The sequence below is a fragment of the Tripterygium wilfordii genome, chromosome 14 (assembly GCF_013401445.1).
Source record: "Tripterygium wilfordii isolate XIE 37 chromosome 14, ASM1340144v1, whole genome shotgun sequence".
Classification (NCBI taxonomy): Eukaryota; Viridiplantae; Streptophyta; class Magnoliopsida; order Celastrales; family Celastraceae; genus Tripterygium; species Tripterygium wilfordii.
Genome location: NC_052245.1, coordinates 4,082,257 through 4,108,478, shown reverse-complemented (window position 1 = coordinate 4,108,478; position 26,222 = coordinate 4,082,257). Strand labels below are relative to the sequence as shown.

The 26,222-nt window shown below is 38.0% G+C and overlaps 6 protein-coding genes and 1 pseudogene across 13 annotated transcripts; 3 read left to right on the top strand and 4 right to left on the bottom strand.

Moving 5' to 3' along the window:
• Positions 1-118: 118 nt before the first annotated feature.
• LOC120014120 lies at positions 119-3,023 on the bottom strand (annotated as a pseudogene).
• A 1,979-nt stretch (positions 3,024-5,002) lies between these two features.
• LOC120014119 lies at positions 5,003-5,551 on the top strand. The gene has a single exon (XM_038866040.1). The coding sequence runs from the start codon at positions 5,003-5,005 to the stop codon at positions 5,549-5,551; it is 549 nt and encodes a 182-aa protein (XP_038721968.1).
• Positions 5,552-5,568: 17 nt separating this feature from the next.
• LOC120014118 lies at positions 5,569-6,660 on the top strand. Its single transcript, XM_038866039.1, has 2 exons — positions 5,569-5,689; positions 5,822-6,660. The coding sequence occupies exons 1-2, from the start codon at positions 5,569-5,571 to the stop codon at positions 6,658-6,660; spliced, it is 960 nt and encodes a 319-aa protein (XP_038721967.1).
• Positions 6,661-9,889: 3,229 nt separating this feature from the next.
• Positions 9,890-14,144, top strand: LOC120014960 (serine/threonine-protein kinase AtPK2/AtPK19-like). Of its 5 annotated transcripts, none has more exons than XM_038867111.1 (7): positions 9,890-10,047; positions 11,138-12,093; positions 12,214-12,296; positions 12,391-12,511; positions 12,698-12,871; positions 13,135-13,242; positions 13,523-13,655. In XM_038867111.1, the coding sequence occupies exons 2-7, from the start codon at positions 11,422-11,424 to the stop codon at positions 13,559-13,561; spliced, it is 1,197 nt and encodes a 398-aa protein (XP_038723039.1). In that variant the 5' UTR covers positions 9,890-10,047; positions 11,138-11,421; the 3' UTR covers positions 13,562-13,655. The 5 variants fall into 5 exon arrangements, with proteins under 5 accessions (XP_038723039.1, XP_038723037.1, XP_038723036.1 ...); XM_038867109.1 differs by having other exon boundaries at positions 13,438-13,579; XM_038867108.1 differs by having other exon boundaries at positions 13,443-13,535.
• Positions 14,145-14,252: 108 nt separating this feature from the next.
• On the bottom strand, positions 14,253-16,856 carry LOC120014959 (low affinity inorganic phosphate transporter 8-like). The gene has a single exon (XM_038867105.1). It carries the CDS (start codon positions 16,068-16,070, stop codon positions 14,451-14,453), a length of 1,620 nt encoding a protein of 539 aa, XP_038723033.1. The 5' UTR covers positions 16,071-16,856; the 3' UTR covers positions 14,253-14,450.
• An 83-nt stretch (positions 16,857-16,939) lies between these two features.
• LOC120014958 (probable inactive receptor kinase At5g58300) lies at positions 16,940-20,625 on the bottom strand. Of its 4 annotated transcripts, none has more exons than XM_038867102.1 (4): positions 20,437-20,625; positions 20,258-20,340; positions 17,876-19,202; positions 16,940-17,716 (listed from the first exon to the last, which is right to left on the bottom strand). In XM_038867102.1, exons 3-4 carry the CDS (start codon positions 19,149-19,151, stop codon positions 17,106-17,108), a joined length of 1,887 nt encoding a protein of 628 aa, XP_038723030.1. In that variant the 5' UTR covers positions 19,152-19,202; positions 20,258-20,340; positions 20,437-20,625; the 3' UTR covers positions 16,940-17,105. The 4 variants fall into 4 exon arrangements, with proteins under 4 accessions (XP_038723030.1, XP_038723029.1, XP_038723031.1 ...); XM_038867101.1 differs by having other exon boundaries at positions 17,876-19,179; XM_038867103.1 differs by having other exon boundaries at positions 17,876-19,179; positions 20,258-20,337.
• A 1,433-nt stretch (positions 20,626-22,058) lies between these two features.
• LOC120014963 (60S ribosomal protein L10) lies at positions 22,059-24,293 on the bottom strand. Its single transcript, XM_038867114.1, has 4 exons — positions 24,157-24,293; positions 23,222-23,723; positions 22,520-22,601; positions 22,059-22,339 (listed from the first exon to the last, which is right to left on the bottom strand). Exons 1-4 carry the CDS (start codon positions 24,164-24,166, stop codon positions 22,271-22,273), a joined length of 663 nt encoding a protein of 220 aa, XP_038723042.1. The 5' UTR covers positions 24,167-24,293; the 3' UTR covers positions 22,059-22,270.
• Positions 24,294-26,222: the final 1,929 nt, after the last annotated feature.

The following is a 26,222-nucleotide window of genomic DNA, read 5'->3' as shown; positions in this document are numbered from 1 at the left end:
AAGACCTTTTCTTAGGCAGGCATTGGAATAAGAAGTAAAACAAATGCACATTTTCAGGTCTTTTTTTTTTTATAAAGGAATGCATTCAGAAGTGCAAGATCTAGAGGGGACCCAAAAGTTGTTTCCTTTTCATATGCCCAAGCAGTAAAATAATTGTCTTCCCAAAAACTTCATAATGAACAAGAAGTCTCTACGCATTGAGGCTGAGAACTTCCCAGCAAGAATGCAAAGTTCAGAACAAATAATATCGAAGTTTCATCTGCACAAACTACATAGAGAACAATATGTTGGTGATTGATGACACACAAACAGTTACTAGACAGACTACAGAACTAAGCAAGCTTAGGAAGTAATAACTGCATGCCCCTTGTATGCTTGACAAAGTTCTTTGTATCCAGTCCTGAAATGCTCCAGTGAGAAACAAAGCTGTCGTATTGCTTCCCTTTTCTCTTCAGCCCTATCTGAGATCACAACTTTCTGCCTATCCACTTCTTTCTCCAGCTCCTCAACTCTTGCCTTCAGTTCAGTAACTTGCTTCTGTGCACTTTCATATCCAGTAATCAGCTTAAGGTGATCCCCATCAAATTGTCTCTGACGTCCCTCCATTTTCCTGATAAGGTGTTCCTGTGAACCTATGCTGTGAGTGTGTTTGCCTTGGCAGTGACTTCATCTCTCTGCCATAAGCATATCATATTTCAGTGTCAGTTTGTCTAGTTCTTTATTCAGAGCTTCTACATGACCACCTCGCTCAGCGAAAACTACTTTCATCTGATTTATTTGGCCTTGCAACTCAGTCTCTTGGGCATCATGCAAAATTTTCATCTTAATCTTCTCTGCTTCACATTGCCTTAATTTATCCTCCAGAAAGTAGACTTTTAACTCCCATTCATTTAACGTTGATTCAAGCAGGTTCTGTTTTTCTTTCAAACTAGAGATATCAGATTGGAGCTGCACACTCTCCTCTCTCAGGCCATCATTCACTGCAGCAAACCTCTCCTTCAGTTCAGAATTATGCTCTCTCTCTGCTTCAAGCTCATCCTTCAAGGTGACTATATCTTCCAGAGCCAAGTCAAGCGTACATTGCACCTGATGAGTACGCTGGAGCTCACGCTTTAAGTCTGCAAGCTCTTGATCTGACTCCTTGATCCTTTCTTTACTTCCTTCTAGCTCTTCATCAACCTACCATTATTGAGATTGGAGTTTGAAAGAAGAGGTTCCAACTCTGCTAGTTTCTTTGCAACTCCATTCCTTGTCTTTTCAGCAATTCAAAATCCAGCTTCCTTCATCTCAATATCACAATGTGCTGATTCTAGCTGAGACTGCAAATCCTCTGCAAGTACTATTGCAGTTTCTCTTCTTTTGAGCTCACTCTTCAACTGGGTAACCTCATCTTCTGATAGCTGGAGTTTTAGATTTGAAATTTTCAGCTCTTTTTCAAGCTTAATAATTCTTTCAACCAATGCTTCATCTCGCTGTCTACATTTTCTTCTGTCACCCCTTGGAGCTTCTGTTTTATGCTTGGTATATCAGCTTGGAACTCAAAAATCTTCTTGTGCAGTCCCCTATCACTGTTCCTAGAAATGCTTAAGTTATTATTGGCAGAGAGAAAAGATTCTGATTCAGAATCTGAGGATGATGAAGGAGATGATTCAGTGCCTTCTTTCAAGTAAAAAGTAGAGTTATCACCACCAGAGCTGAGAGTTACTACACCATCGACAGACTTGTACAAACCCTGCTTATAATTAGGAGTTTGCAATGTAGAATCTTGATCGAAGCCAAGTTCGAAATTCTCAATGTACTGTGTTTGTAGCTCAGACCCAACAGTTTCCTGTAATTCCTCGGTCAAATGATCGTAGTCTTCAGCTAATGATTGACACATGCTGTACAAATCTTCGACTTTGGCAATCATTTCTGGCTTATTCTGACAATATATTCCACACTTCTTTGCTAAATATTTTACATCTTCTTCAATCCTTTTCAGCAGTTGCTTGACAGTCTTGTCCATTTCTGCGAACAATAATAACCATATAGTAATTAACTTGACATGAGATTCATGTTGATCTAGAATTGCATGAATACATGTTGGTTTGGAGAGCAAAATATAATACTAAAAGAAAATATCTATACCAACGAAAAATCTTCAACTGGAAACACAGTTTTATTCGAGGAAACAGAAGGGGGGGGACTTTTCTATTTTGTTGAAACAAGTAATCAGCAGAAAATCTGGACATGAATTAGGAATTAGAAAACAACTGCTTTGATGCAGTGGATTCTCGCCTTGAGCTCAACTAATTTCTACTTGACACAAAGCAAGCGAAGAATGCTACAACTGAGAAGCTAGCGATTGATCGAACACTTCGTACAGAATCAACATCTCAGCAAATATGGAGCTAATCACAGTAATTACAAGCATCCCAAATCAGCATAAGCCCCAAAAGATAACAAATCATTACCACAGCGAACCAAGCATAGGCTCCCATGGGCTTATTGCTTTGTGTTTTCACCTTGCGTCCCTTTGCTAGAGTCTTATATTTGGGAAAAGTAAGTTAACTTATAAGCTGTCAAAAATAAGCTAACTTATAAGTCATCAAATGAGTTGTCGGGTGTTTGGTGATTCTTTTAAAACTGATGTTAGCTTAACACTTTACCAAACAAACCCCTCATTTCTTCTTTTTTTTTGACATTATCCCAACTTCAATATTATCTGAATTTTTATCACTTTATGGACTCTTTTAATAATAAGCACAATATGATTGCACCAACACTTTACAGCCTAGGCTCACCCAACCCAAAACATTACATATCCAAGAAATAGATACTTGTTTCCCTGCTATCGATCAACAATCAAGCTAAAGAAAAGGCATACAAAAGTGAAGATTTTGACCAGTTAATTTGTAATCATGTCAAGATTTGGCAATCAGCCATATATTGAGGAAATATCAACTTAGATTGTGCATACGCAAGTCAACTGGTTTTGCTTACCTAATCATTTATCAAAAAAATCATAGATACTCAGGTCCCCTAGAAAAAAAAAAAGAAAGAAACTTGTCAGTCAATCAGTCATTATTCAGAACTTTTCTCAGTGGACACTTCGAATTTGTTATCATTTTACATGTAGTGATTTCTTTTACTGGATTGCCTAGGATAACCAAATGGATAGAAAATGGAACTAAATCAACCTAACGATATTCGATTGTTAAATCATTCAAGAAAAAGATGGCCCTTGATGGTTGTGTGTATCAGTGTATAGTTAAAATTTACAAACAGATTTTTAAAAAATAGCTCCTTCGATTCTCTAGGTTTCAGAGGAAATTTAAAATAAGCCAAACAACATGCAATTGGTAAATCACTTAAACTTGAACAATATAGCAGAAATTAGAGAAAAAAAAAATCAACATGACAAACTATAGATAGAAGGAGCTCGAGCGGTTCACTGACCTGAGTAGCAGATTCGAAGAAACCGAGAGAGAGAGATAGCTGAAATTGGAGGGCAAAGAGGATGAGGGAAGTTATGAGTAATTGAAAGAATGGAGACAATGAGAAAAAGGCTGCGAGGGAGGGAACAAAGCTCCACCCCATTTCAAGATTTTGGGGGCAACATGTTTCCAACCTTTCTCTCCGCAATTCCTAGAGGGTAACACCGTAGCACTATTAAAATCCCCTATTTTAAACCTCTTATTCTAAATTTTCTTTTTGTCATGTCAATATCATATTAAAGTCATTTCATTCTAATATATATTACATAAATATCCTGCAACATGTGAAATATTGACCCTTTCATCTTTTATATCCTTTCATCATTTATATCTGCACGAGTTTGGAGTGATATATTCTCTGTTTATGTCTAGGACAGAGAATATATTTTGTTTGTATATTCGCTGTCTAGGACAGAGAATATATTCTGTGTTGACGTGTAGTCGTGTACATATACATATATGTGTACACATGTACATTAAATGAAGAAAAGACAAAAAAAGGAAGCATGCATGAATTAAATTGTTGCATGCGTGTGGAGCCAAGTCTTGGTTAAAATCTTTGTTTGACAAAACCAAGATATGAACGGTCGAAAGATATGCATGCATTCAATGCAAGCAATACGTAAGAAATCTATAAATTGATAAGAGTTCACAGAGTATTTTAAGAAGTTGCAAGAGATAGCAATAGTGTGTGAGAGAAAAACGAGAGAGACCCTCAAAGTAGTCAGTCTTTGAGATAAAAAGAGAGTGAACCAATTTATAGGACAGAGAATATATTATGTTTGTATATTCTCTGTCTAGGATAGAGAATATATTCTGTGAGTATATTCTTTGTCTAGGACAGAGATAATCTAGTAATATATGTTATGTAATATATTCTCATGAGCATGCCTATATATAATGATTTTTGTTCGTGTGGTTTTTTATTGTGGGTAGTTAAAGTGTAGTCGAGATCTATTGTGGATATGGATTACTTGAATGATATTTTCGACTACCACTTGTCAAGTCGTTCAAGTGAACAGGTAAATACATATACTGATGTAATATTCTTAAGTAAATATTTTTTATTTAGTGTTTTTTTTGTAAATACCCAGTGTAAATTATATTATTCGTAGGGTGATTTTATCTCAGTCGAAATAAAGCAAGAAGACGAACATGCGGACGAGATGATAGATAATATCAAAGTTAACGATAGATGTGAATTTGAAACTGATATGGTATAATGTTTTAATCAATAAAAATATGAGCTCTTTTGTTATGTTGAATGAATATTCGTAAATTTCTAATAAGAACTAACACATTATCAGGTGTTCAAATCACGACAATTGATGTTCGAGTGGGTTCAACAAACCGGACACAAATTGGGATATATCATCATTTATAGATCATATATTGGTGGGTTCGGTAAAAAACATAGATTACAATCCAAATGTGATCGCGGTGGCAATTACCAGAGCAAGAAACCCTCACCGAAGTAGACTGACACCAAAAAAATAAAATGTCCGTTCAAATTGAGAGGGAGGAAAATGAAGCAAGACGATGATTGGATGTTGGAGGTGGTGTGTGCGAAGCATAATAATGATCCTGCATTATATATGGAGGGACATCCATACCCAGGTTGGCTTTCTGAATCTGAAATTCAAATTATGGTTGACATGTCTGTGCAAAATGCCAAGTCACGAGACATATTGACAGAGTTGAAAAAGCGAGATCCGAACAACGTGAGCACCATCAGAACCATTTATAATGCACACAAGAAGCACAAAACCTTTGAGAGATCGGCTCAATCACAAATGCAAGTTGTGTTCTCATTCCTCAAAGACCAAGAATACTTTTTCGATTATCGAGCAAACCATGCAACCAATGAGCTCGAAGATTTGTTCTTCGCACATCCTGGCTCGCTAGATCTATTGCGTGCTTTCCCACACGTGTTGTTGATGGATGCGACATATCAGACCAACAGATATGGGCTGCCTCTCCTTGAAATTGTTGGTGTACCTCAACTAGTCAGGCTTTTTGCATCGCGTTCGCATATTTACACTCAAAAAGAGAGCCCAGTTATACTTGGGCTTTGAAATGTTTGCGATCTGCAATGCATGGATGCACTAGCCCACGAGTTATCGTTACGGATAGAGAGTTGGGGCTGATGAAAGCCTGTGCTCAAGTATTTCCAGAGGCTTCAAAACTACTCTGTAGATGGCACATCTATCAAAGTATTTTAACCAAATGCAAGCCATCAATGCAAGACAATAGAGTTTGGAATGCATTTTACCGCATGTGGACTACGGTGATCGAGTCTGAAAATGAAAGCGCCTACATGAGTAATATGGCACGCCTTTAAGTAGTCTTACAGAAGTTCCTGGCAGTGATGAAATATCTGAAAGATGTGTGGCTGACACCATATAAAGAGATGTTTGTATCTGCCTGGACAGACAGATATCTGCATTTCTGGAACCACACGACTAATAAGGTTGAGAGTCAGCATGCTAAGCTGAAAAGATATTTGTGCTCGTCACAGTCAGACTTGGAGAGATCCATGTCGTGGATTCATCAGGTTATCTTGTCTCAGGACACAGCTATCAAAGCTAGCATTGAGAGAAGTCAAACCATCATCCAACACCGATTCAATATACCACACCTTCGGGATTTATGTGGTTTTGTTTCAATCGAGGCATTGAATTTGATGTTGATTGAGTTTGAGCGGTCAAAAGATGTTGGACAGGTTGCTTACAAATGCGGATGTCACCTTCGTATGAGCTATGGACTACCGTGTGCTCACGAACAAGCCATGTACGTGAGCGAAGGTCATACTGTACCGCTTGATGCCATTGATAAATTTTGGGGAAATCTTGATCTAATGCAATGTCAGTCGCTTGAAGAGGATGACATCGACTGTAACACTGATGTACAAATGTTCACAGAACAGTTCCAGCAGCAGCCAAGACATGTAAAAGTCAATTGGCTAAGGAAATTGAGGGAAATATTCAGACCTTCAACAACTTCTCTTCGTGAACCTGCTGTGAAGACCAACACTAGAGGGCATTCGTCCACAAAGAAAAAGGTAGCCACCACCACCCGTAACAATCCAACTGCATATGTTGTTGATAGGAGTGATTTTGTTCAGTCTCGGGAGCCTCACAGACACAGTTCCTCATCCAGACTCCCCGAATCGAAGATTTTTTAGTACGATTTTTCTAATCTTATGAACCAGAGAGACACAGTTGCTCCTCAATTTACAATACTCAGTCTCTCTCTACACAAGGAAGTTTGATGCTAAGAAAGGAAAACTACTCTTTACGATCCTATATTGATCAGTTTCCAACTATACTACATCCTTACATTAGGGACGTACAAGATGTAAAAGCTGATGGAAATTGCGACTTTCGATCGATAGCTGTGTGTCTTGGTCATGGGGAAGATGAATGGCCCGATGTTCGGTATAACCTGATGGCAGAGTTGGACGCATTTTGGAAACAATATGTTGAAATACTTGGCGGTGAAGAGAGGGCATACAGTGTTAAACACTCATTGAACTTTTTTCGAGATGATGTTGCAGCACCATTTGAGCACTGGATGACAATGCCAGACATGAGTCTATTGATTGCTTCTGCATACAATGTGATATTGCATGTTCTTCATCATGCAGAGAGTTGGACATATCTACCACTACATACAGCTCCTCCACCACCCTATCAATGCATTGTCATCGCTATAGGGCACGTAAATGGTAATCACTATGTCAAAGTTGATTTGACAAGGGATTATCCAATGCCTCCCATCACTCATGAATGGGTTCACTGTAGGCATACTTACGCAGTTACATGGGCTACTCCGTATGCGGAACGATTCGATGCGTACATGCACTCATATGGAATCATCAAATCTTCTGAAACTTTTATTTATGTGCTTGAATAAATTATTGTTTGTCTTAAAAAATTATCAAATTAATAACAAGAAAAATATTTTATCTTTTATTTATAGAAAAATTAAAAAGGAAAATGAATTGAAATGACAGTCTAGGGTGGAGGGGGTTCAAAATAGAGGGTTTAAATATCCAAATCTATTCCCAAATTGGCCCTACCTTTCATTTTTCAAATTATTACTTTTCCCACCATGCAATGAATTGCCCATTCGGTAGAGGCGTAGAGCCGTGCTCTTAGATTATAAGCTAACGGTAGCGCTAGCATCCCAAGCTCTACCAAACGGGTCGGTTGGCACCCGTTTGGCTAAAGCAAGGCTACAAACGGTACCTCTAGCAGTCATGCCTTACCGAACGGGGCTAAAATCCATCATGCCAACCACCTCACACTCATGGAGACAATGTTGAACATGAAAATGGGACTACCTAATGAAAATCAAGAAAATTGATGCAAAATCGTCACCGACACTCGTAGCGGCCCAATCAAAGGAAGGTAGACGGAGATCATTGGGCACTGTGCGACAAAGGAGATATGATGACAGAGTTCAATACATAAGCATAGAATGGCAAAGCAATCACAACTGAAGAGTCACAAGTGGATCAAACACAATTAAAATCCAAACAAAACCCTAGATTCTCAACCACAATAATTAAGGAGAACGAACCCACTCGCACGAAGAGAGGCATCACAACAAAGAAATTGGGCATCTGTTAGGGCGTCTTCTGCTAAATGTTATCATTGTGAAAAAAATCTTTCCAACGAAGCTTATTTTTTCCAGCAGTTTGACAATAATACTACAATGAAACTTATTTTTTGAAACGATTAAGTTAGCGGTTTGACAGTGATACCACTAGTTTAACACCATTACCAGTATTGCTGTGAAACCACTGACAGTCGACAAGCTTCATTTTGAAGCTTATGAAGCTTATTGCTAGGTTTTGTCGTAAACCTAATTGGTTACTTCCAAGTACGTAAATCAATAGTTCAAACCGTACTCTACCAATCAATTGAATATTGATTAATAGGTAATTGATCGAAGACTACTTGAAAATGAAAATGGCTCTTCGACTCAAAAATAAAATGTTCCAAATGTTTATGGAAATTCTTGCTTCCGTTTGGACCATTTGTATCTAAATGCATTAGATACAAATTGGGTCAAAACTTAGTGCATGCTCACAAATTCAAAAAAACTATCGACCCACTCAAGGATAATGAATAAATAAAATTACCATACACAACACTATATAAGAATCGTAATGGATGCGAGAAGGAAAATGTTTAGTCCCCTAATTTCTTACTCCAATTTTAAACCTCATCAAGCTAACATGTTCATAATCAATAGTATCTCACGTGTCACATGAATTGGGGGTTAAAATAAAGACAATATTTGATGATGTAGCATTACTCATGCAACAATGCGTTATTTGAGATGTCAACTTTTTAAATTATTAAAAAATTATGAAAAAAAATTCTTCAAGCATAGTTTGTTGGGCATTTCAAATTGACATAATAATAGTCCTATTTTAAATATCTCACTAATAAAATCTAATAATTTTACAATAATAAGAAACAAACCATAGGACGGACCTTACGCAACAATTTTGCTCACATGAATATAACAATAGTGTTATTAACACAACAAGATTTGGTTTTCATTTCTCATAAACATCGATAGACCACCGGAGCCAACAAAATTTTGGCAACGCATCTTAAGAATTTATTTTTTTAAAAAAAATATGACATTGTCAAATTTCTCCTATATTTGATTCACGAAATCAAGCTTTTAAGGAAATAAGAGTTTTCGTTTACCAATGATTTCCATATTTAATTGGTGGAATCCTTGAAATTAGAATTGGAAGGAAAGTTGGATTTTTCCCAGAAGAGCAATTCTTCTTTTCTTTCAATATGAGAGTAATTCTTGGAATATCCCATTATTATATATTTTAAATATATTATTTTCTATATTATTTAATTTCTCGTTTATTAAATCTGATCACATAAAAATAAAAAAAAAATTATTTTATTTTTTAATTTTCATAGTTTTTATTTGATTAAAGCATTATTTTTTAATTTAAATCTGTCATAAAATGTGAAATAATTTTTTTTTTACTCAAACAAAACATGATCAATAATATAATAATGTAATCCAAACATTGACAACGAATAAATATGTCAATATAATAATTTTCCTAACATTCTTTTTCTATTCTCATTTTCAAATGCGCGAACCATAGAAGCCATAAGACTCTTTATTCGGAAAAGGAACTATCCTCTATATTCCTCTCACATGTTAAAAAGAATAAATATTAAAATCTTATGATAACTCAATTATTTTTTATTTCCTTCAAGGAATATGACGTCATAATCTATTAAAAGAAAAAAATTTAAAAGATTATTGACAGGTTGCAGTTACGCACACCGCAAAGCAGAAAGCTGCCGCGCGTACAAAACGATCAGTTCCCGTACGTTGATGGTTAGACACTTAAACGACTCCCATGACCAATAATATAATGCCACGTAAACGAAATCGAAACCAGGCATCATGTCAAATCGAGGAGGTCAAAATCTAAATCTTGGTTTGGTAGAAGCGGCGAAAGCCGAAACGAACGATCCTTTTCACGGAAAACCAGTTCGCCTCCGCTTCTTCATAGGTCTGGGACTCTGAGCAATTCAAAAACAACGCTACTTTCGTTAGGTTAAATTATGTTTCTGTTTGGTTTTCATTACACTCCTACTCGGTTAATGTATGCTTCATTTTCTCTTCTTTGAAACTGCCGTTTATGTGGTGTAATTTGTTATGCTCGTTATGATTCTCAGCTTGATTTGGGGATAATTTTGTTCGTATAGTATTGGTTTTCCCTGTTAATTTATTTGGGTTTTCTTTAACCGTTTGATTTGTCTGGTTTTGGCAGCGAAAGGTAAGATCTCGGATTCTGTAGATCTAGTGTTCGATGTGGTGATTACTTAATAGCCCTTGATACTTGTGTTATTGGATTTTGTATGCATTTTCTGTTATTGGGTCTGCCTTGTTGAGATATGTCTATAGGTTGACAAAGTCTAGGGATCAATATGGTGTCTCTACTTTTTATATGTACACGGGCCAGCTGATAGTAATTACTATGTTATATATATATACTGGAAATCAATATCTGTAGCATTTATTTGGAGTCTAAATTTAGTTATGGTTTTAGAAAAGGAATCAACTTGTTTTGAATCCGGAATTTGGGTATTTTTGATCTAAGCATCACTTCATCTCAACTAGAAGTCTCTATTAAGAAGAGAGAGCTTCTTTTCATAACATATGATAAAAAAGTAAACAAGGGTTTAGTAAAACTTAAAAGAAAGGGAGACCAGTCCAGTGGGAGACGACTACTAACTGAAACTGCACATTAAAGTTGGTAAATGGAATTGTTTGCTGGAGTTTCTTTGTTATATCATAGATGAAAAGAACCTAGGGTATTGGATTACAGGAATAGAGCTGGCTCTATCCATACCATTAAGGGAAGACGCTATATTTCACCAAACACATTTTGCAATTTATTCATAAAAATGTCAAAGCCCCAATTGTGCCAAGAATTTTTTTATTTGTAGTGGTGGTTATGTTTGCAGATAGCTTACATTTTAAATTGATATCATATTATATTTTTATATGGCGTTTTTGCAATTTGGATTTTCATGTTCTGTAAGATAAATGTAGATTCTGTTTCCAACTAAATAGTTGTATATTGCCCTCAATTGCAGCTTTGATAACCTGCACTTTATGAGTTCAAGGAGTCCTGCTGCAAACTCTGTTTCCTATAAATTGGGAAACAAGAACAACTTCCTTTTCTGGATTTTGCATTGCTTACTTCCATCTTTTTTGGGATCCTCTGTTGCATTTGTCAACTTCCAGCTGTTTAAGGCCATTGTCAGGTGTCCATCTTCCTCAGTTTAAATTATAGGATCTTTTGCAGAGATCCTCTAGTAGTTCTGAAAGTTTCTCCCTTGACATTGTGGTGAGCTCTCCCCTCATTGATATCAGCAAGATGGTTTCCTCACAAGTGTCAATTCTCACTGGGGCCCGCTCACAGAAGCCTTTACTGGATGAATTGCTTCTTCCAATGGAATCACCTGATGCTATTCCTTCTGAATATGTTGAATTTGATTTTTCCGATGTCTTTGGTCCTGCGCCAGTTGAAGCCTTAAATGACCTCAGCTGTGAGCACTCCAAAAGTATGGTTGCTGGATCAGATGTGAATGAGTTTCTTTATGATGATCCAGCCATCATATGTAGCCGGTCCCATTCTTTAGTGGGCCCCTCAAGTTATGTTAATCAGTCTTTGAAGCTTAGCAAGCTCACATTGCACGAGTCAGATGAGGATTCCCTCGAACTTGTGGATGGAGTGAGTGAGGATATGCTGAAATGTACTACGGAGCCATTTAGTGGTGAAAAACCTAATGGAGATATTGTTAATCATGATCTGGAAGACCATTGTGCAGGACTTGAAGATTTTGAAATTTTGAAGGTAGTTGGCCAAGGCGCCTTTGCCAAAGTGTATCAAGTGAGGAGGAGAGGTACTTCAGAAATATACGCGATGAAAGTCATGCGTAAGGATAAGATAATGGAGAAGAATCATGCCGATTACATGAAAGGGGAGAGAGATATTTTGACCAAAGTTGATCACCCATTCATTGTGCAGCTAAAATACTCATTCCAAGTAACTGCCTTTCTTTATCTTCAACAAATTTTGGCCTCTTATTTCTGCTTTTAATTCTATTTTATATGTTTTTGTCAGGGTTAGACTTTTCCCCATTAATAATAATCTACTTTCATGCAGACCAAATATAGACTGTACCTTGTACTTGATTTTGTAAATGGGGGTCACCTTTTCTTTCAGCTCTATCGCCAAGGCTTGTTCAGGTAATAGGATTTTGTTGCTGCTTTATAGTCTCGGGCATGAATTCTTTGGACATGACAAACTAACTATCCTGTTCTTTGTTTTTTTTTTTTTTAGGGAGGATTTGGCACGTATTTATACTGCTGAGATTGTTTCTGCTGTTGTTCACCTCCATGGGAATGGCATAATGCACAGGGATCTTAAACCTGAAAATATCCTTCTTGGTGCAGATGGGCATGTAAGTTCATTCAAAATATATCTCTCTGCTCTCTGCTCTCTGCTCTCTGCTCTCAGCTCTCTCTCCCCTCCCCCACGCCGCCTACATTTGTGTCTTCATGCTCCAAAGACAAGCTTCTACCTTAGTTGGACATATATATGACATTCTCTTCTGTGTAATGTGGCATTATCTTGTGCTGGATACCAGGTAATTTTAACAGACTTTGGCTTGGCGAAGCAGTTTGTTGATAATACAAGATCAAATTCTATGTGTGGCACGTTAGAATATATGTCACCTGAAATTATTAAAGGGAAAGGCCATGATAAGGCTGCAGACTGGTGGAGTGTGGGAATCCTGCTGTATGAAATGCTTACCGGGAAGGTAGGTTTTTCATTAATTCATCGCCTGCTTTTATGACTTTTCATTTTTTTCTAATGCATTTTTATAATGTGAGTAAACACTGAACACACTTTAATGCCTATAGTTGTGCATAACTTAACAGTTTGGTGAAAGAAATTCATTTTTTTTATCCAAGCTATATTTTGGAATTTGGACTCAATATTCATTTTGCACTTCCTTAAAATTGAAAGGTTCTCCTTGTCTAGGTTCTTACTTTTTGTTTCTTTGCTATACAATTTTGGCAGCCACCTTTTGTTGGTGGAAACAGACAGAAAATTCAGCAAAAGATAATACATGACAAGATCAAGTTGCCTGCATATTTGTCGAGTGAAGCCCATTCGCTACTTAAAGGGGTAAGTTTACTTCTGTCATATCCATGTCTTCACTTCTTAGAGCATAATCTTTGTTTTGCTTATCTCCTTGGAGCTTAGACTACAATTTGCGGATTGCAAGTGCTGAGTTTGTTTCTTAAATACTGGGTCAATAGTATTCCTAGTATTGTAGGTTAACTATCAAACAATTTTCATTTTCAAATATTGTTTTTTCAGAACAGCAACCAAAAACAGCCTCTAAGCATGCTGTCAATCTCATTGAATTAAAACTTACGTCCTTTGCACCCTTCCTGCTTTAAAGCTGATGCAGCGAAAGACTGAATGGTGTTTCATGCATTGAGGCGTGATTATATAATATAGGCCTCACCATCTTCTATGAGACAAATGACGCTAAAATTCCTCTCCTCTTCAGCTGCTGCAGAAAGAAGCGAACAAGCGCCTAGGAAGTGGACCATGTGGTGATGATGAGATCAAAGGTCACAAGTGGTTCAAGTCAATCAACTGGAAGAAGCTGGATGCTCGTGAAATTAGGCCAAGCTTTCGGCCAGAAGTTTCTGGGAGCCACTGCATTGTTAACTTTGATGAATGCTGGACCAAAATGCCGTTGGAGGTTTCTCCCGCTGCTAGTCCAACATTTGGTGAGAATCCTTTCAAGGGTTTCACTTACGTTAGGCCTGCTGCTTCATTTCTTAAGAATGCCTGAAGTAGTTCTTACTCATGATCGCTGAAGCAAACTATGTTTTATGGCTCAAAATGTGTTTGGGCCATTCATTATCTGTAATTGCAGTTTCTTACTGGTGATCCCTGTCAATGAACTATGCGTTGAAAATTGAAATAGCTTATGTTTTATGGCTCAGAACATGTTTGAGCAGCAGATTTTTGTATGCAATAATTTTTAAATAGTTGTTTCAAAATATCAATTATACCTTGCTTATTTTCTAATTGATAGTGAACAGAAGAAATGAAAGGCGGCATGTAGTTTGATTCTACATACATATATAGACCACTCAATTCAGTCAAGGCATTAATATTAACGATAAATTCAAATAGTGCATGAAGAAAGAAAATAAATGATTGCTTCATTTAGGTACAAGACTGCATTTCTCTTTGTATGGATCTCTCTTCTGGCTCTTATTTTATGGTAAGTGGAGAAACAATAAAACTTATTTAGTTGGCTTCAAGCCTTATTTCAGTTCTGGCGATTTGGTAACAAATGCTAGCCAATATAGCTAAACCATTTCAGTGTGTTGGATCACCCTTGCATCACCATTTTTTGCAGCAGTAGACTGGTCGTTCTCTTCAGAGATTTCCTCGAGTGATCGTCCATTTGTTTCTGGAACCAAGAACGTGAAGAAAAAGCCAAGCATATTCACCACTGAAAGGGCTATAATCATCCTTTTAATCTTACTGAGGTCATGACTGTAGCTTTGCATCACAAATGCACTGATAATGGCTCCTCCTTTTCCTGCCGCTGCTGAGATCCCATGGCACGTTGAACGGAACCTAGCTGGGAAAAGCTCTGCTGGAACAATGAAAGTTGTGCTGTTGGGTCCAAAGTTAGCGAAGAAGAGACTGAGTCCGAACAGAAGAGTAAACATGGTGGTGTTACCACCACAATACTCATTATTTGAAGTTGAGGTTTTAGGGCACTTATCTCCTCTGAGTTCTTTGTAATGAAATCCAAGGATTGCCATGCAAATGGACATCAAGAGGAAGCCACCAAGTTGGATTACAAACCTTCCTATCCTGTCAATGAGGAGCACGGTGAACCAATACCCGGGAACTGTTGCAAAAAGTGCTACCAAGAACATTGCTTTGGAGAGCTTGTACATCTCCTCCAGCGCGTTCATTGTTGAGGCCTTTGGTAGCATTCCACTTGCAGGATAAATGTCTTTCTGGGTGAGGTTGAGACTGTAGAATGCAATATCCAATAAGAACCAGGTGCTGGTGGTACCGAGAAGGTGAAGTCCATGCCGCCTTAAAAACTCAGCAGAGAACAGTCCATATGAAGAATTCGGATTGTTGGGAATCTTGGAACTTTGTTCAACAAGAATGTTCTTATCAAGTACTTTGGCCATATCAGCAGCAGCCTTTTTGTGATCTCCAGCTACCAACGCAGTATACCTAGCAGTTTCGGGCATTTTCATCCGCCAATAGTATGTCATAGCAGCAGGGATCGCGCCAAACATAAGCACAATCCTCCAAGCGAAATCTGCTTGTCGTTGAGTAGAAAGTTCGTGATTGCTTCTATATTCAGGAGCCGGAAAAGCATTTAGGAACATCTTGGAGACAATCATGGACACTGCTCCAGCAAAAAGTATTCCAACTCCTTGCATTGCAAAAACAGCAGCAATGAATGCTCCTCTGGTTTTTTGGTTGGCATATTCAGACATGATTACTGCTGAGAGTGGATAGTCTCCTCCAATCCCGAAACCCAGCCAGAAGCGAAAGAAACATAGAGTAGCAACCATACTATTAGTTGTTGATCCGAATGTAAGTCCGGATGCAAAGGCACACCCGACCATGGTCACTAGAGTGATCCCATAAACCTTTTTTCTACCAAGTTTGTCACCAAGCCACCCAAAGAAGAGTTGTCCAGCTAATGTTCCACACAAAGCAACCCCAGTTATGGCATTATTGATATTATCTGGCAAAGCTCCAGGCTTGTCAGGAGTTGCGGGATCATGGTAGTAAAGGCGGCCTAGGAGCTTGGTGACAGCAGTTATGCAGAAGAGATCATAAGCATCAGTGAAGAATCCCATACCAGCAATGACAATTGCCTTGAAATGGTAAAGTTGGGTCTTGGCATTATCAAGAGCAGAGAATACGGTTTCGTTTCCTTCCTCCATGCCTCTGAAGCTTTGCTTTGAGAAATTGGGATGTGTTGGTGATACTGAGGGAGAGACTCCATGATATAGTGGTCTTGTTCTTGGCAGTTTTACAGATATTTCTTAGCTGGTACACGAGAAATTCCCTTTCTGACAATCCACTAGAGACAAGACAGTGGATTGTTGTGTGTCCTTCCATGGACGTTACAATTGGCCTCAACTCTATTATCTTGGAATCACCGTTAGGGCAGTCTTGTTTCTTTGCTGTCAAGGATCTCCAATGTTTTCTCCTTGAACATTCTTCAGATATGCTACATTAGCCGCCTTTGGGATCATAGGATTCTTCACAATAAGTAACGTCTTATGGAGGATGACAAATATGTTTCCTTGAACATTCTTCAGATATGCTACGTTAGCTGCCTTTGGGATCATAGGATTCTTCACAATAAGTAACGTCTTATGGAGGATGACAAATATGTTGCACAAAAGTGCAAAAGAGTTCCAAATCTACATAGCTGGGGAGAAATCAAGACTGTCCTTTCCTCTCTGTCTACTAGTTTTTTTCTTGCTGCAGTTGTGCACATAGAAAATACACCAAGCAGGTAAAAATCAGCAATTCCGAAGTCGAGCTATTAGGGTTTAGAATTTTGAAATTTTTTTCAAAATATACTATATTCCAACATTATGAACACCATAATACTCAAAAACGCATTTTGATTCATGATTTAAGATGGTTTTTGGGGAGCCCCTTATCCCGTTTACTACTAAGCATTAACCGTGGCATCACAAAAATTAATGTTTTCGCGTAAAAAAGTTCCATTTTGTTATCAGGCAAAGAGTGCTAGCAGGGAAGTTTATCAGAAGAATATGTCAACATTTTTGCAAGATCATGAGTTTGTAGACTGATTTATTCTTAGCAATCAATCAATAACAGCTTAAAAAGTGTTCTGTTCAAACAATGAACAGAAGGCAGCATCGGTTGTTATGCTAACAACCGTAATACAACAATGATTTTAAGGTAGAGTGTCCATGCTTTGCTTGAGATAAGGAATGCAATCATGAGTTTTGGACATTGGTTGATTGTTGTCTATTCTTTGTTCCAGATTGTTGGATTTCCTCCATCATTCTAACAACTTCATCCATTTTTGGTCGCATGTCAGGCACCTTCGAAACACATGCCAATGCAACCTGAAGCATCTCCACCATCTCCTCTTGAGAGTTTTGGAAGTTCAGTAGCTCAACATCAAAGACCTCAGCAGTCCATTCCTCCCGGACAACAGATCGAACCCATCTAGGGAGATCAACCACATCCTCATGCCCACCTGATGATGGTATTGGGGCTTTCCCTGTCAGTACTTCCAAAAGGAGCACACCAAAGCTGTAAACATCAGACTTGTGGGTGATTTTTCGTGCTTCGGTAACCTCAGGAGCACGGTAGCCTATTGTCCGAGACATGGTTGAAGGAAAGTTCAATAGTGGAGTCAAGGCAAGATCAGAGATGCAACCATCGAGTTCCTCGGCGAGAAGAACATTGGAAGATTTGATGTTGCCATGGATGCATTTAGCACCACCTTCAGAATGAATGTGAGCGATACCTCTGGCAGCGCTAAGGGAGATCTTCACTCTCGAGTCCCAGTCCAGTGGAGTTGTCCCTGCTCCTATATTCCCTTGTATGTATATTTCAACCCATTAAAAGCAAAACAAACAGTAAAAGACAACATAAAATGAACTGCACTCGGATAAGCCCCTAATCTTGGAAGAAAGAGAAAGGAAGTGTGCATTCTTTTTTGGATACAAAATTGCAATGTAGTTAAGGTAGAGCATACCATGCAATACTGAAAACAAGCTCCCTGCAGTCATGTAATTGTATACCAGAAGCTTTTCATCCTTGGAATAGTAATAAGCACGCAAGGAGATAATGTTCGGATGCTGTCCAAGCCTCCCTATAAGCTCCATCTGCTGCTCAAATTCCTTTTTTCCAGCCACAACTTCCTTCAACCTTTTCACTACCACCGTCGTTCCGTCATCCAAAACAGCCTTATAGGCTGTGCCATAGCTCCCTTTTCCAAGTACCTCAGCTGAAGCCCTCAACAAATCTTCAAGATCAAAGTTATAAGAACATCCTTCAAAGAAACACAGTTTGTTCTTCTCAGCTTCTTGAACTCCACTCCCAAAATCCTTAGGCTTCTCACTCACAGTCTTGCTTTTCAACATGCCATTGCCTTCACTATCTTCCCTCTTCAAACAGCATATGAAAAACACAACGAGTAGGAGAAATAGTACCGCAGATCCCCCAATTGCTATAGCGATAATAGAAGTTGTGCCAAGTTTCTTCCTGGAAGTGGCATGTTGATTTTGAGAATTTCCTGATGGGATTGGGAAGTAAACAGGGGAAGGAGAAGGCGAAGAGGAGATTCTGGAGCAAGGCTTGAGAGGCAACCCACATAATAAAGAGTTCCCTGTAAACGAAGAAGTAGGGAAGTTCTGGAAGAAATGTGGAATGGAACCATTAAATTTGTTATTGCTCAAGTTAGCAATCTTGAGCATTGGGAGGCTAATGTTGGGTATGGCTCCAGAGAAGGAATTGTCTTGAATATACAATTCAACAAGCTTTGTCAGGTTCTGAATTCCCGGTGAAATGCTGCCAAAGAAGGAGTTAAAGGAAACATCCAATACAATGAGTTGTGGGGAAAGAAAGGCTGGGAAAATGCCAGAGAAGTTATTATGCTGGAGGTATAGGTATTGGAGGGCAGGAATGGAGGGGATATCAGAAGGAACATGTCCGTTAAGGTGATTGGATCGAAGGCTGAGGACCCTAAGAGCATCAAGCTTTCCTATAGTGTTAGCAGGAATGTCTCCATAGAGTCCAACTCCTGGCAGACGGATTCCTGTCACACGCGTCTTATTCACATTACAAGTAACTCCAATCCAGGAGCTGCATATTGAGGCACTTTCAGTCCAGTTCAGGTTCCGGACATGGGGGACAGCAGCAGCAAAGTCAAGCAGTGCTTGTTTGTCTGAACTCAGGTCAGCAAGCATTAGGGGAGTGATGAGCAGTAAGAAAAGGGACGTAAGCACCACAATGGAGGACTGAAGCTTCATGGATTTCAGTTCTGATCAGAATCAAAATCTGGCAATTATGCTAATGTCAGTCTGAGATCAGAAGAGAAGATCATTACATAAAAGTTAGCTGAGCATGTAGTCACTGTAGTTTGCTTTAGATTTCTTTAAAGAAAATATCAGAGAAAAGATTTTCTTGTTCACCTTTTTAGGCTATGAAGGCTTAAAAACTCTTTTACCATTGGAAATTCATCCCTTGTGAGTTTGACAAACATATAAATAACACACAAAGAAAAGGGGGGAACAAAAGTAGAGTGAGAGAGATATAAAAGCTAAAGTTCTTGTAAAGAATCCAAGAAGAAATAGTCATCATAAAGAAAAAGAAGAAAGTTGCATTATCTTTTGTTCTGCAAAAGTCTAGTCACGTAGTAGCAGTGTTTTAAATACCAGTAGCTAAATTATACCGGTCAAGTGATTGATATGCGGTATAATCGGTTCAACCAGTTGAGTGACACAAAGATAAAGAGTGACAAAAAGATAAAGAGTAACAAAAATTATGTAGATTTGGTGGTTAAGGCTTTGGATTTCTTATTTGAGTGCCCTAGTTCTATTTTCATCCTACTTGAGAATAAAGTCTTAGGTTATCATCAAGGCAATTATTAAAAAAATTCACTTGAGACTACTTTTGAAGAACTCGGATATTAGTTAAATTTTTATTTATCTGTAAACTAAAAGATTTATTTTAGTTAAAAAATTATTTTCATATGAAAACCAGTATTTAGACCGGCACAGTATTTATGTGTAATCATATCGGTGGACTGGCCGGTACCCGGTTTAACAGGTTGAACTGGCCAGTTCAATCCAGTATTTAAAACATTGCTTATATAGGCTAATTGTCCCAATTGCTATAACTATACAATGTGTGATTAAGTTGAGATTTTAAAGGATTTTGACGTGAAGAATCACATGAAGGTGATAGGTAGGGAAGTTCCAAAAAAAAATTGCAGAAACTTGAAAGAAACCAAGAGTTTTTGTAATAATTAAAAATTTTCTAATAGAATTCTGGAATGTTAAGAAGAATTTATGATTAACAAGTCAAGAGATGGAAGAGAAATAAAAGTGTGACAGATGAAATAATTGCGGCTTACCGGGTCATAGACTTGAAGTCATAGAGATGCTTAGTACCCCAAGACTTGGCTGCTATGAATTTGCTTTCAGAAATTTGAAACTGCTGTAAGCCAGAAGAATGTGAAGAGGAAGAAGAAAAGGACATGATGCCAAAACAGAGAGACAAATTAGTACAGCTTTGATAGAAGACCAGAGATACCTGCTTTAACTTCCTAGGCAACCTTAACTAAACAGCACAGAGAAGCTGCAAAGAGGTGGCCTTCTTCTGCACATAAAGCTCTTACTTCTTGCATAATGCAGAAACTGGAATCTGCATGAAAGCAGTCTACCTAACCAACAAGCCAACCAGCATTAACATATAAGCATACTCATATATGTATATGTGTGTGTATGTGTGTGTGTCTTCTGATACTGATAATTATGTTCCAAGTCCATCATGACTAATTTGAATTATCCAAAAAAAAGGTTGAAAAGAAATGATGGTAGATCATCAGGTTTTTGACTTCCTAATCAACATCAGAACCCACACAATGTTCAAAACCCACATGGGTAGGGTCCTTTCTCTTCTTTCTCTCTCTGAGACTAAAGAGGGTTATTTAGTTTCTGCCGGAATTCATGGTTGGGTGGTTGAAAGTGTTCCAATGCTGTCTTTGCCAGTTAGGAGTCATTTTCCAACCACCTTTGAGTACAGATTGCAGAATAAAATTAAGAATGACAATGATATGGGCTTCAGACTGAGACATACAAGGGAACCGTATATGGAAAAAATCCCTGTTTGGGGTAGAATGCACAGCTTGGGTAGTGACCACTAACCAGCCATAAAAATAGATATTGCAGTTGGGTGTGGGCACCAAGTTATGGTCCCTCCTATGTCCTTTCTCCATCATCTGTACTCCCTCCAGTATTGTTTGTTTTGCATCCTATAACTTTTTTTTCAGGCATAAAACAACTAAAGAATTCAGGCATTTTAGTCTGAGGATGAATGCCAAAATCAGAATAACTGTATGCTTTTGGACTTTTAGTTTTCCGGTTAAACACCCAAAGGTTGAAACTCGAGGGCTCTATAATTCGTTATATGACGGTTTCTTCACCACTAATGTGAATTGTAAACTTTAAGAAATTACGAAAGCCCCAAATCCCAAAGATTGCTGTCAGCGAGCAAACAATCCATGCAGAACTCAACGCTCATATGAAAACATCGGCTCCATGCATCTTAACATGATCACAGCCCACAGGCTAGTTTGCAAGAACTCATCCACCGATAATACGCAAACAAAAAGAGAGATGACCTCTCCGCTCACCACTAAGATCGATCAAAAACATTACAAAAGCTCAACCTGCCACAAATATTGACCACCAAACAAATGAACTCAAAATTGTAATATGTTAGTTCATACAATTCAATTTCACCTTGGACGAACAGATTAACCAACTAAATTTCAGACTCTAATCAAACCATGCTTCACAAAGTAAAATATTCATTTGCTAATGTGTTAGACCTCAAGGTCCGTACACCATCTTCAGGGCAACCACCCATTGTCACTGTTCTCCCTACAAGAAAGCTTCCTCTGAAGTCAGAATAAGAACAGGATTGCATTGCTTAAAACCACCAATCCTCCCCCTACATTAAGCAATTTATAAGATGATTTGACCGATGCATGGACCATATGAAAGTTCCTTAAGCTCAATTACAGATCAACTTTACTTGCACAAACATCCAACCATTCTATAAAAATGGATACCTGACTATATTCACACAATCAAAGTTAACCCGATAACAGCATCCCCCAACAATTGGATAAAACCCATTAAGAAAAAGAAAACGCATAAATGGTAATCCAAAATAATGAATTGAGAACAAAGTACGAAACAACAATTAAAAATGAATAAACAGCAAATTGAAATATAATCTCTGCTAACATGCCCACAATTTAAACTAGTCCAACAAGCCCAACGATAAAAATAAAACGAAAAATAAGAGTCCATAAATGTCTCTGAAAGACATCCTTTTCTGTTTTTAGGTAGCACAAAATCTAAGCAACTGCATCCAAGAAGGCTCTTCCAGGTTGACGATTTGCCAAGGGTCCATGACATCCAAGAAGCTGCAAACAGAATAATCAGAGGGAGAAAATAGTTAAAATACAAATAAAAAGCCGGCGAAAATTAACCCAAGTTGCTGCAAAGTAGACATCGAATAACATGCACAAAAATTTAGGGAGGAGTGGGAATTAATGCACTACACAGGTCTGCTGCTTCAGAGATGCTTCCCATTATAGATTTACCTTTGCATTGACACCATCTGGCATAATCCTGTTTTCAGACTTCCACTTCAGATAATCAGCACGGCTGTATTTGGTGAATCCCCTAACAAAGGCAACAAGAACAATGAGAAATAATCCTCAACATAGTTCCTATTCCTAAAAGCACAGCATCAGTTTGACTAGTGGTTTTCATTTTTAAAAATGTGAAATCAACAGAAAACACCATCATGACATTAGGAAATGTTTACCACGATAAAGCTAGGAAATAGGAATCACTCACAAATCAAATTGAATTTACAGGTTCCGTAAACTACACAAAAGATAAAATCACAGTAAACTGTCGCAGGCAGGACCCAAAATATGAGGCTCTTTTATGGGAGGACCAGCATACAGTTCTACGTCATGAGGCTTCCAAATTTAATCAACAGCCATTAAGACAAGTTAAATTTCTATCTTTCAGAGGGTAAGTCCTCTGACAGACATCAAGAGAACTATTAAAATAAAAGTTGTATAATGAATTAATTTGTTTTGGAATTTGCTAAAGCCTCCAACAGACACCACAAGTAGACACACTTAAAAAAGAGAAAAAAAACTGGCTTCAAAATCATAACAAAGGTTTGAAATCAGGAACACAGCTTGAATACCTGCGCCAGGGGACTAGCACAAAAGTTTCTGGTTATGCACAAAAGCATGATTAAATGTCACAAAAATAAAAATCCATACCATTTCCTGCTAACAATGATCTTTTGACGGCCAGGGAACTTGAATTTGGCACGGCGGAGAGCCTCCTGTGCATTGGCACTGTTGCTGTCCTTGCAGCGAACAGAAAGAAGTACCTGACCAATGTCAACCCTTGCACAGGTCCCTTGTGGCTTCCCAAATGCACCCCTCATTCCAGTCTGGAGCCTATCAGCCCCAGCACATGAAAGCATCTTGTTGATCCTAAGTACATGGAATGGATGCACTCTCACCCTCAAATGAAATGCGTCCTTACCAGCAAATTTAGCCATGTACTTGTTGCATGCAATACGAGCAGCTTCCAGTGCCTCACTTGACACATTCTCCTTCTCCCAACTCACAAGGTGGACACAGAAAGGAAATTCATCGACTCCCTTCTTCTTCATCCCAACATCATAAATCCTGATCTTGGGATCTGGAACACCACGGCAATACCTCGATTTCGGGTATGGCTTGTTCTTGATTTGCCGATAACAACGGGCAGGCCCTAGGAAAAGGGACACAAAAATCAATTCAGACGACAAACTAAAGTACATATTTCTTACGTCGGACTACAGCAATTGTTTCAAAACCACAAATTATTAAGGGGCACCAAAGGCGGCACATCCCAAACAAAGAGGCAACCACAGCAAACAGCAAGCCTAAGATTCCATAACAAATACAGAAACGCAAACCAAACTAAAACAGACACAGAGATCGAGATAAGACATACCACTGCGCATACATACTACAGCTCCACAATCTAAGATTCTAAATTAAACGATATACAAAACCTTGCGTTATTAGATACTCTTATATACGCAAATGAATAAAGAACATCAGAAACTAAGAAAACGATTGAGATCAGACTTATCATGAAATAAACCGGGAAATAGCAATAATAAAACATACGATCGAGGAAGGAAGATAAATGGACTTACTTCTTCCCATGGCGACGCTCTCTGCAGCGGCGAATTAGGGTTTACGCGATAGGGAAGACGAATATAATCAAGCTTTCTCTTAGACGGCTTTATATAGTACTTGGATGGATCATTTGTCAACCCTAGACCGCTTGAATGGTCAGAAAATTGTCGGCTGGTCCCTTTTGACTTTTATGTAGTCCGGCCCATTAATATTATGACGGTGACCATAGCCCATTGGGCCTGTAACACAGCCCAAGACTAATTTCAAAGTATTGTGTACCCCAATTTATGAACTTCATTTTACCCTCAAAATTTATGCGGAAGTGTTGGATATTTTGTTGGCCAATAGTGATCTCGACATGTTGTATGAGACTAAGAAATTTCTCTCCGAAAAGTTTAAAAGTTTGAGATGAAAGATATGGGAGAGCCAACTACGTGATAGAAATAGAAATATTATGTGATAGATCGCAAAGATGTTAGGCTTGTCTCAAAAGACTTACCTCAATAAAATTTTGGTGAGATTTGGGATGAAAAATTGTGTTCCTAATACTGCTCCAATACATAAAGGGGACTCCATGTGTTTAACATCCTTAGAACATTTGACATTTTTGGCAAGAAAACTGCTGCATAATTATCACAATAAATTTTCGACAACTTAGCAATACTATTAACAAGCTCAAGTTCTGAAATAAAATTTTGCAACCATAATCCATGAGGTTGTAGCCTCAAAACATGCGACAAAACTCTGCCCCCATGGTAGAGGATGCTATGACATATTCTTTTGCACTTTTTCGTGATATTGCTCCTCCAGGTAATAGGAACATATAGTCAAAAGTAAATTTTATACTGTCATGACATCCAGCAAATCTGAGCCTCAATATACAATCACCTCCAAACGATCAGATTTCTTATATGTGAGTATATAGTTTTTTGTTCTTTGTAGATACCTCTAGGTCTTCTTCGCAACTTTCCAGTGATCCAATCCAGGATTACTTTGATATATACCCATCATGCTAATACTAAAATTAATGTATGGTATAATACACGTTTAAGCATACATTAGACTCCCAACAACATATGCATACAGAATACTCATTTTTCATTTGTTTTCATTCAAGATCATTCTTTGGACATTGCATGAGACTAAGACTTGTCCCCTTCTTGTATTGGAGCAATACTAGGAGCACAATTTTCATCCCAAAACTCTCAAAAATTGTGTTGATGTAAGCCTTTTTTTGACAATCCTAACATTCCATGTGATCTATCACATAGTAGATGATCGCTATTTTACCCTAAATATGTTGTTATAATCAATGACTATCCCAAAATGCTAAATGCTAAATGGATTGACTGAGCGTAAAACAGGAATCATAATATGTAACTAACACTCCACATGAATTGGAGATTTCAATCGGGTGAAGTGCTAAGCCTAATATTTTTCTCTCTTTTTTTAAAAAAAAAAAAATGAACTGATTAGAATGGAGAGTGAAATTCCTCAAGTCCTTATTACAATATGCTTCAACCATAAATTCGGTATACTTTCAGCTTAACACAAACATACAATCAATTAACCAGTCAATCCATGCTCAAAAATGGCAACGATAAATTGAACACCAAATTTAGGGAGAAAACCCCAAAACCTTTTTCAACTAAAACCTCAAATCTAAACCCACAATGCACCTAAATATAACTTATTGTTACTTGAACACTGTTACTCAGAATCCACCAAGACTTCAGTACGTTGCAACAAAAGACAAAGTTCGGATCTCTTGAAGATGACAATCCATCATACCCTATTTAACAAGACTTTAAATAACTCTCCAAAACAACCAAGTTTCACTCATCCATCTAAATCATGCTTCAAATCAGTGTCTAGAAACGCAAAATGAAGTAATCAAGTTTGAAGCTATCAAATCAAAGTTTTTTTGAAGGCTGTAAATATAAAACCTAATTTTGAATCGCGAAGAGGAGACTTTATATCAATTGTTGCCGTCAGAGTTCCAGGGTCGCGCCCGCAAAGTGCCAAGCTGGCGCAAACATCTGTTTAGTTTACAAAAGTACCATATGTTGCAAAGCTGTCCATG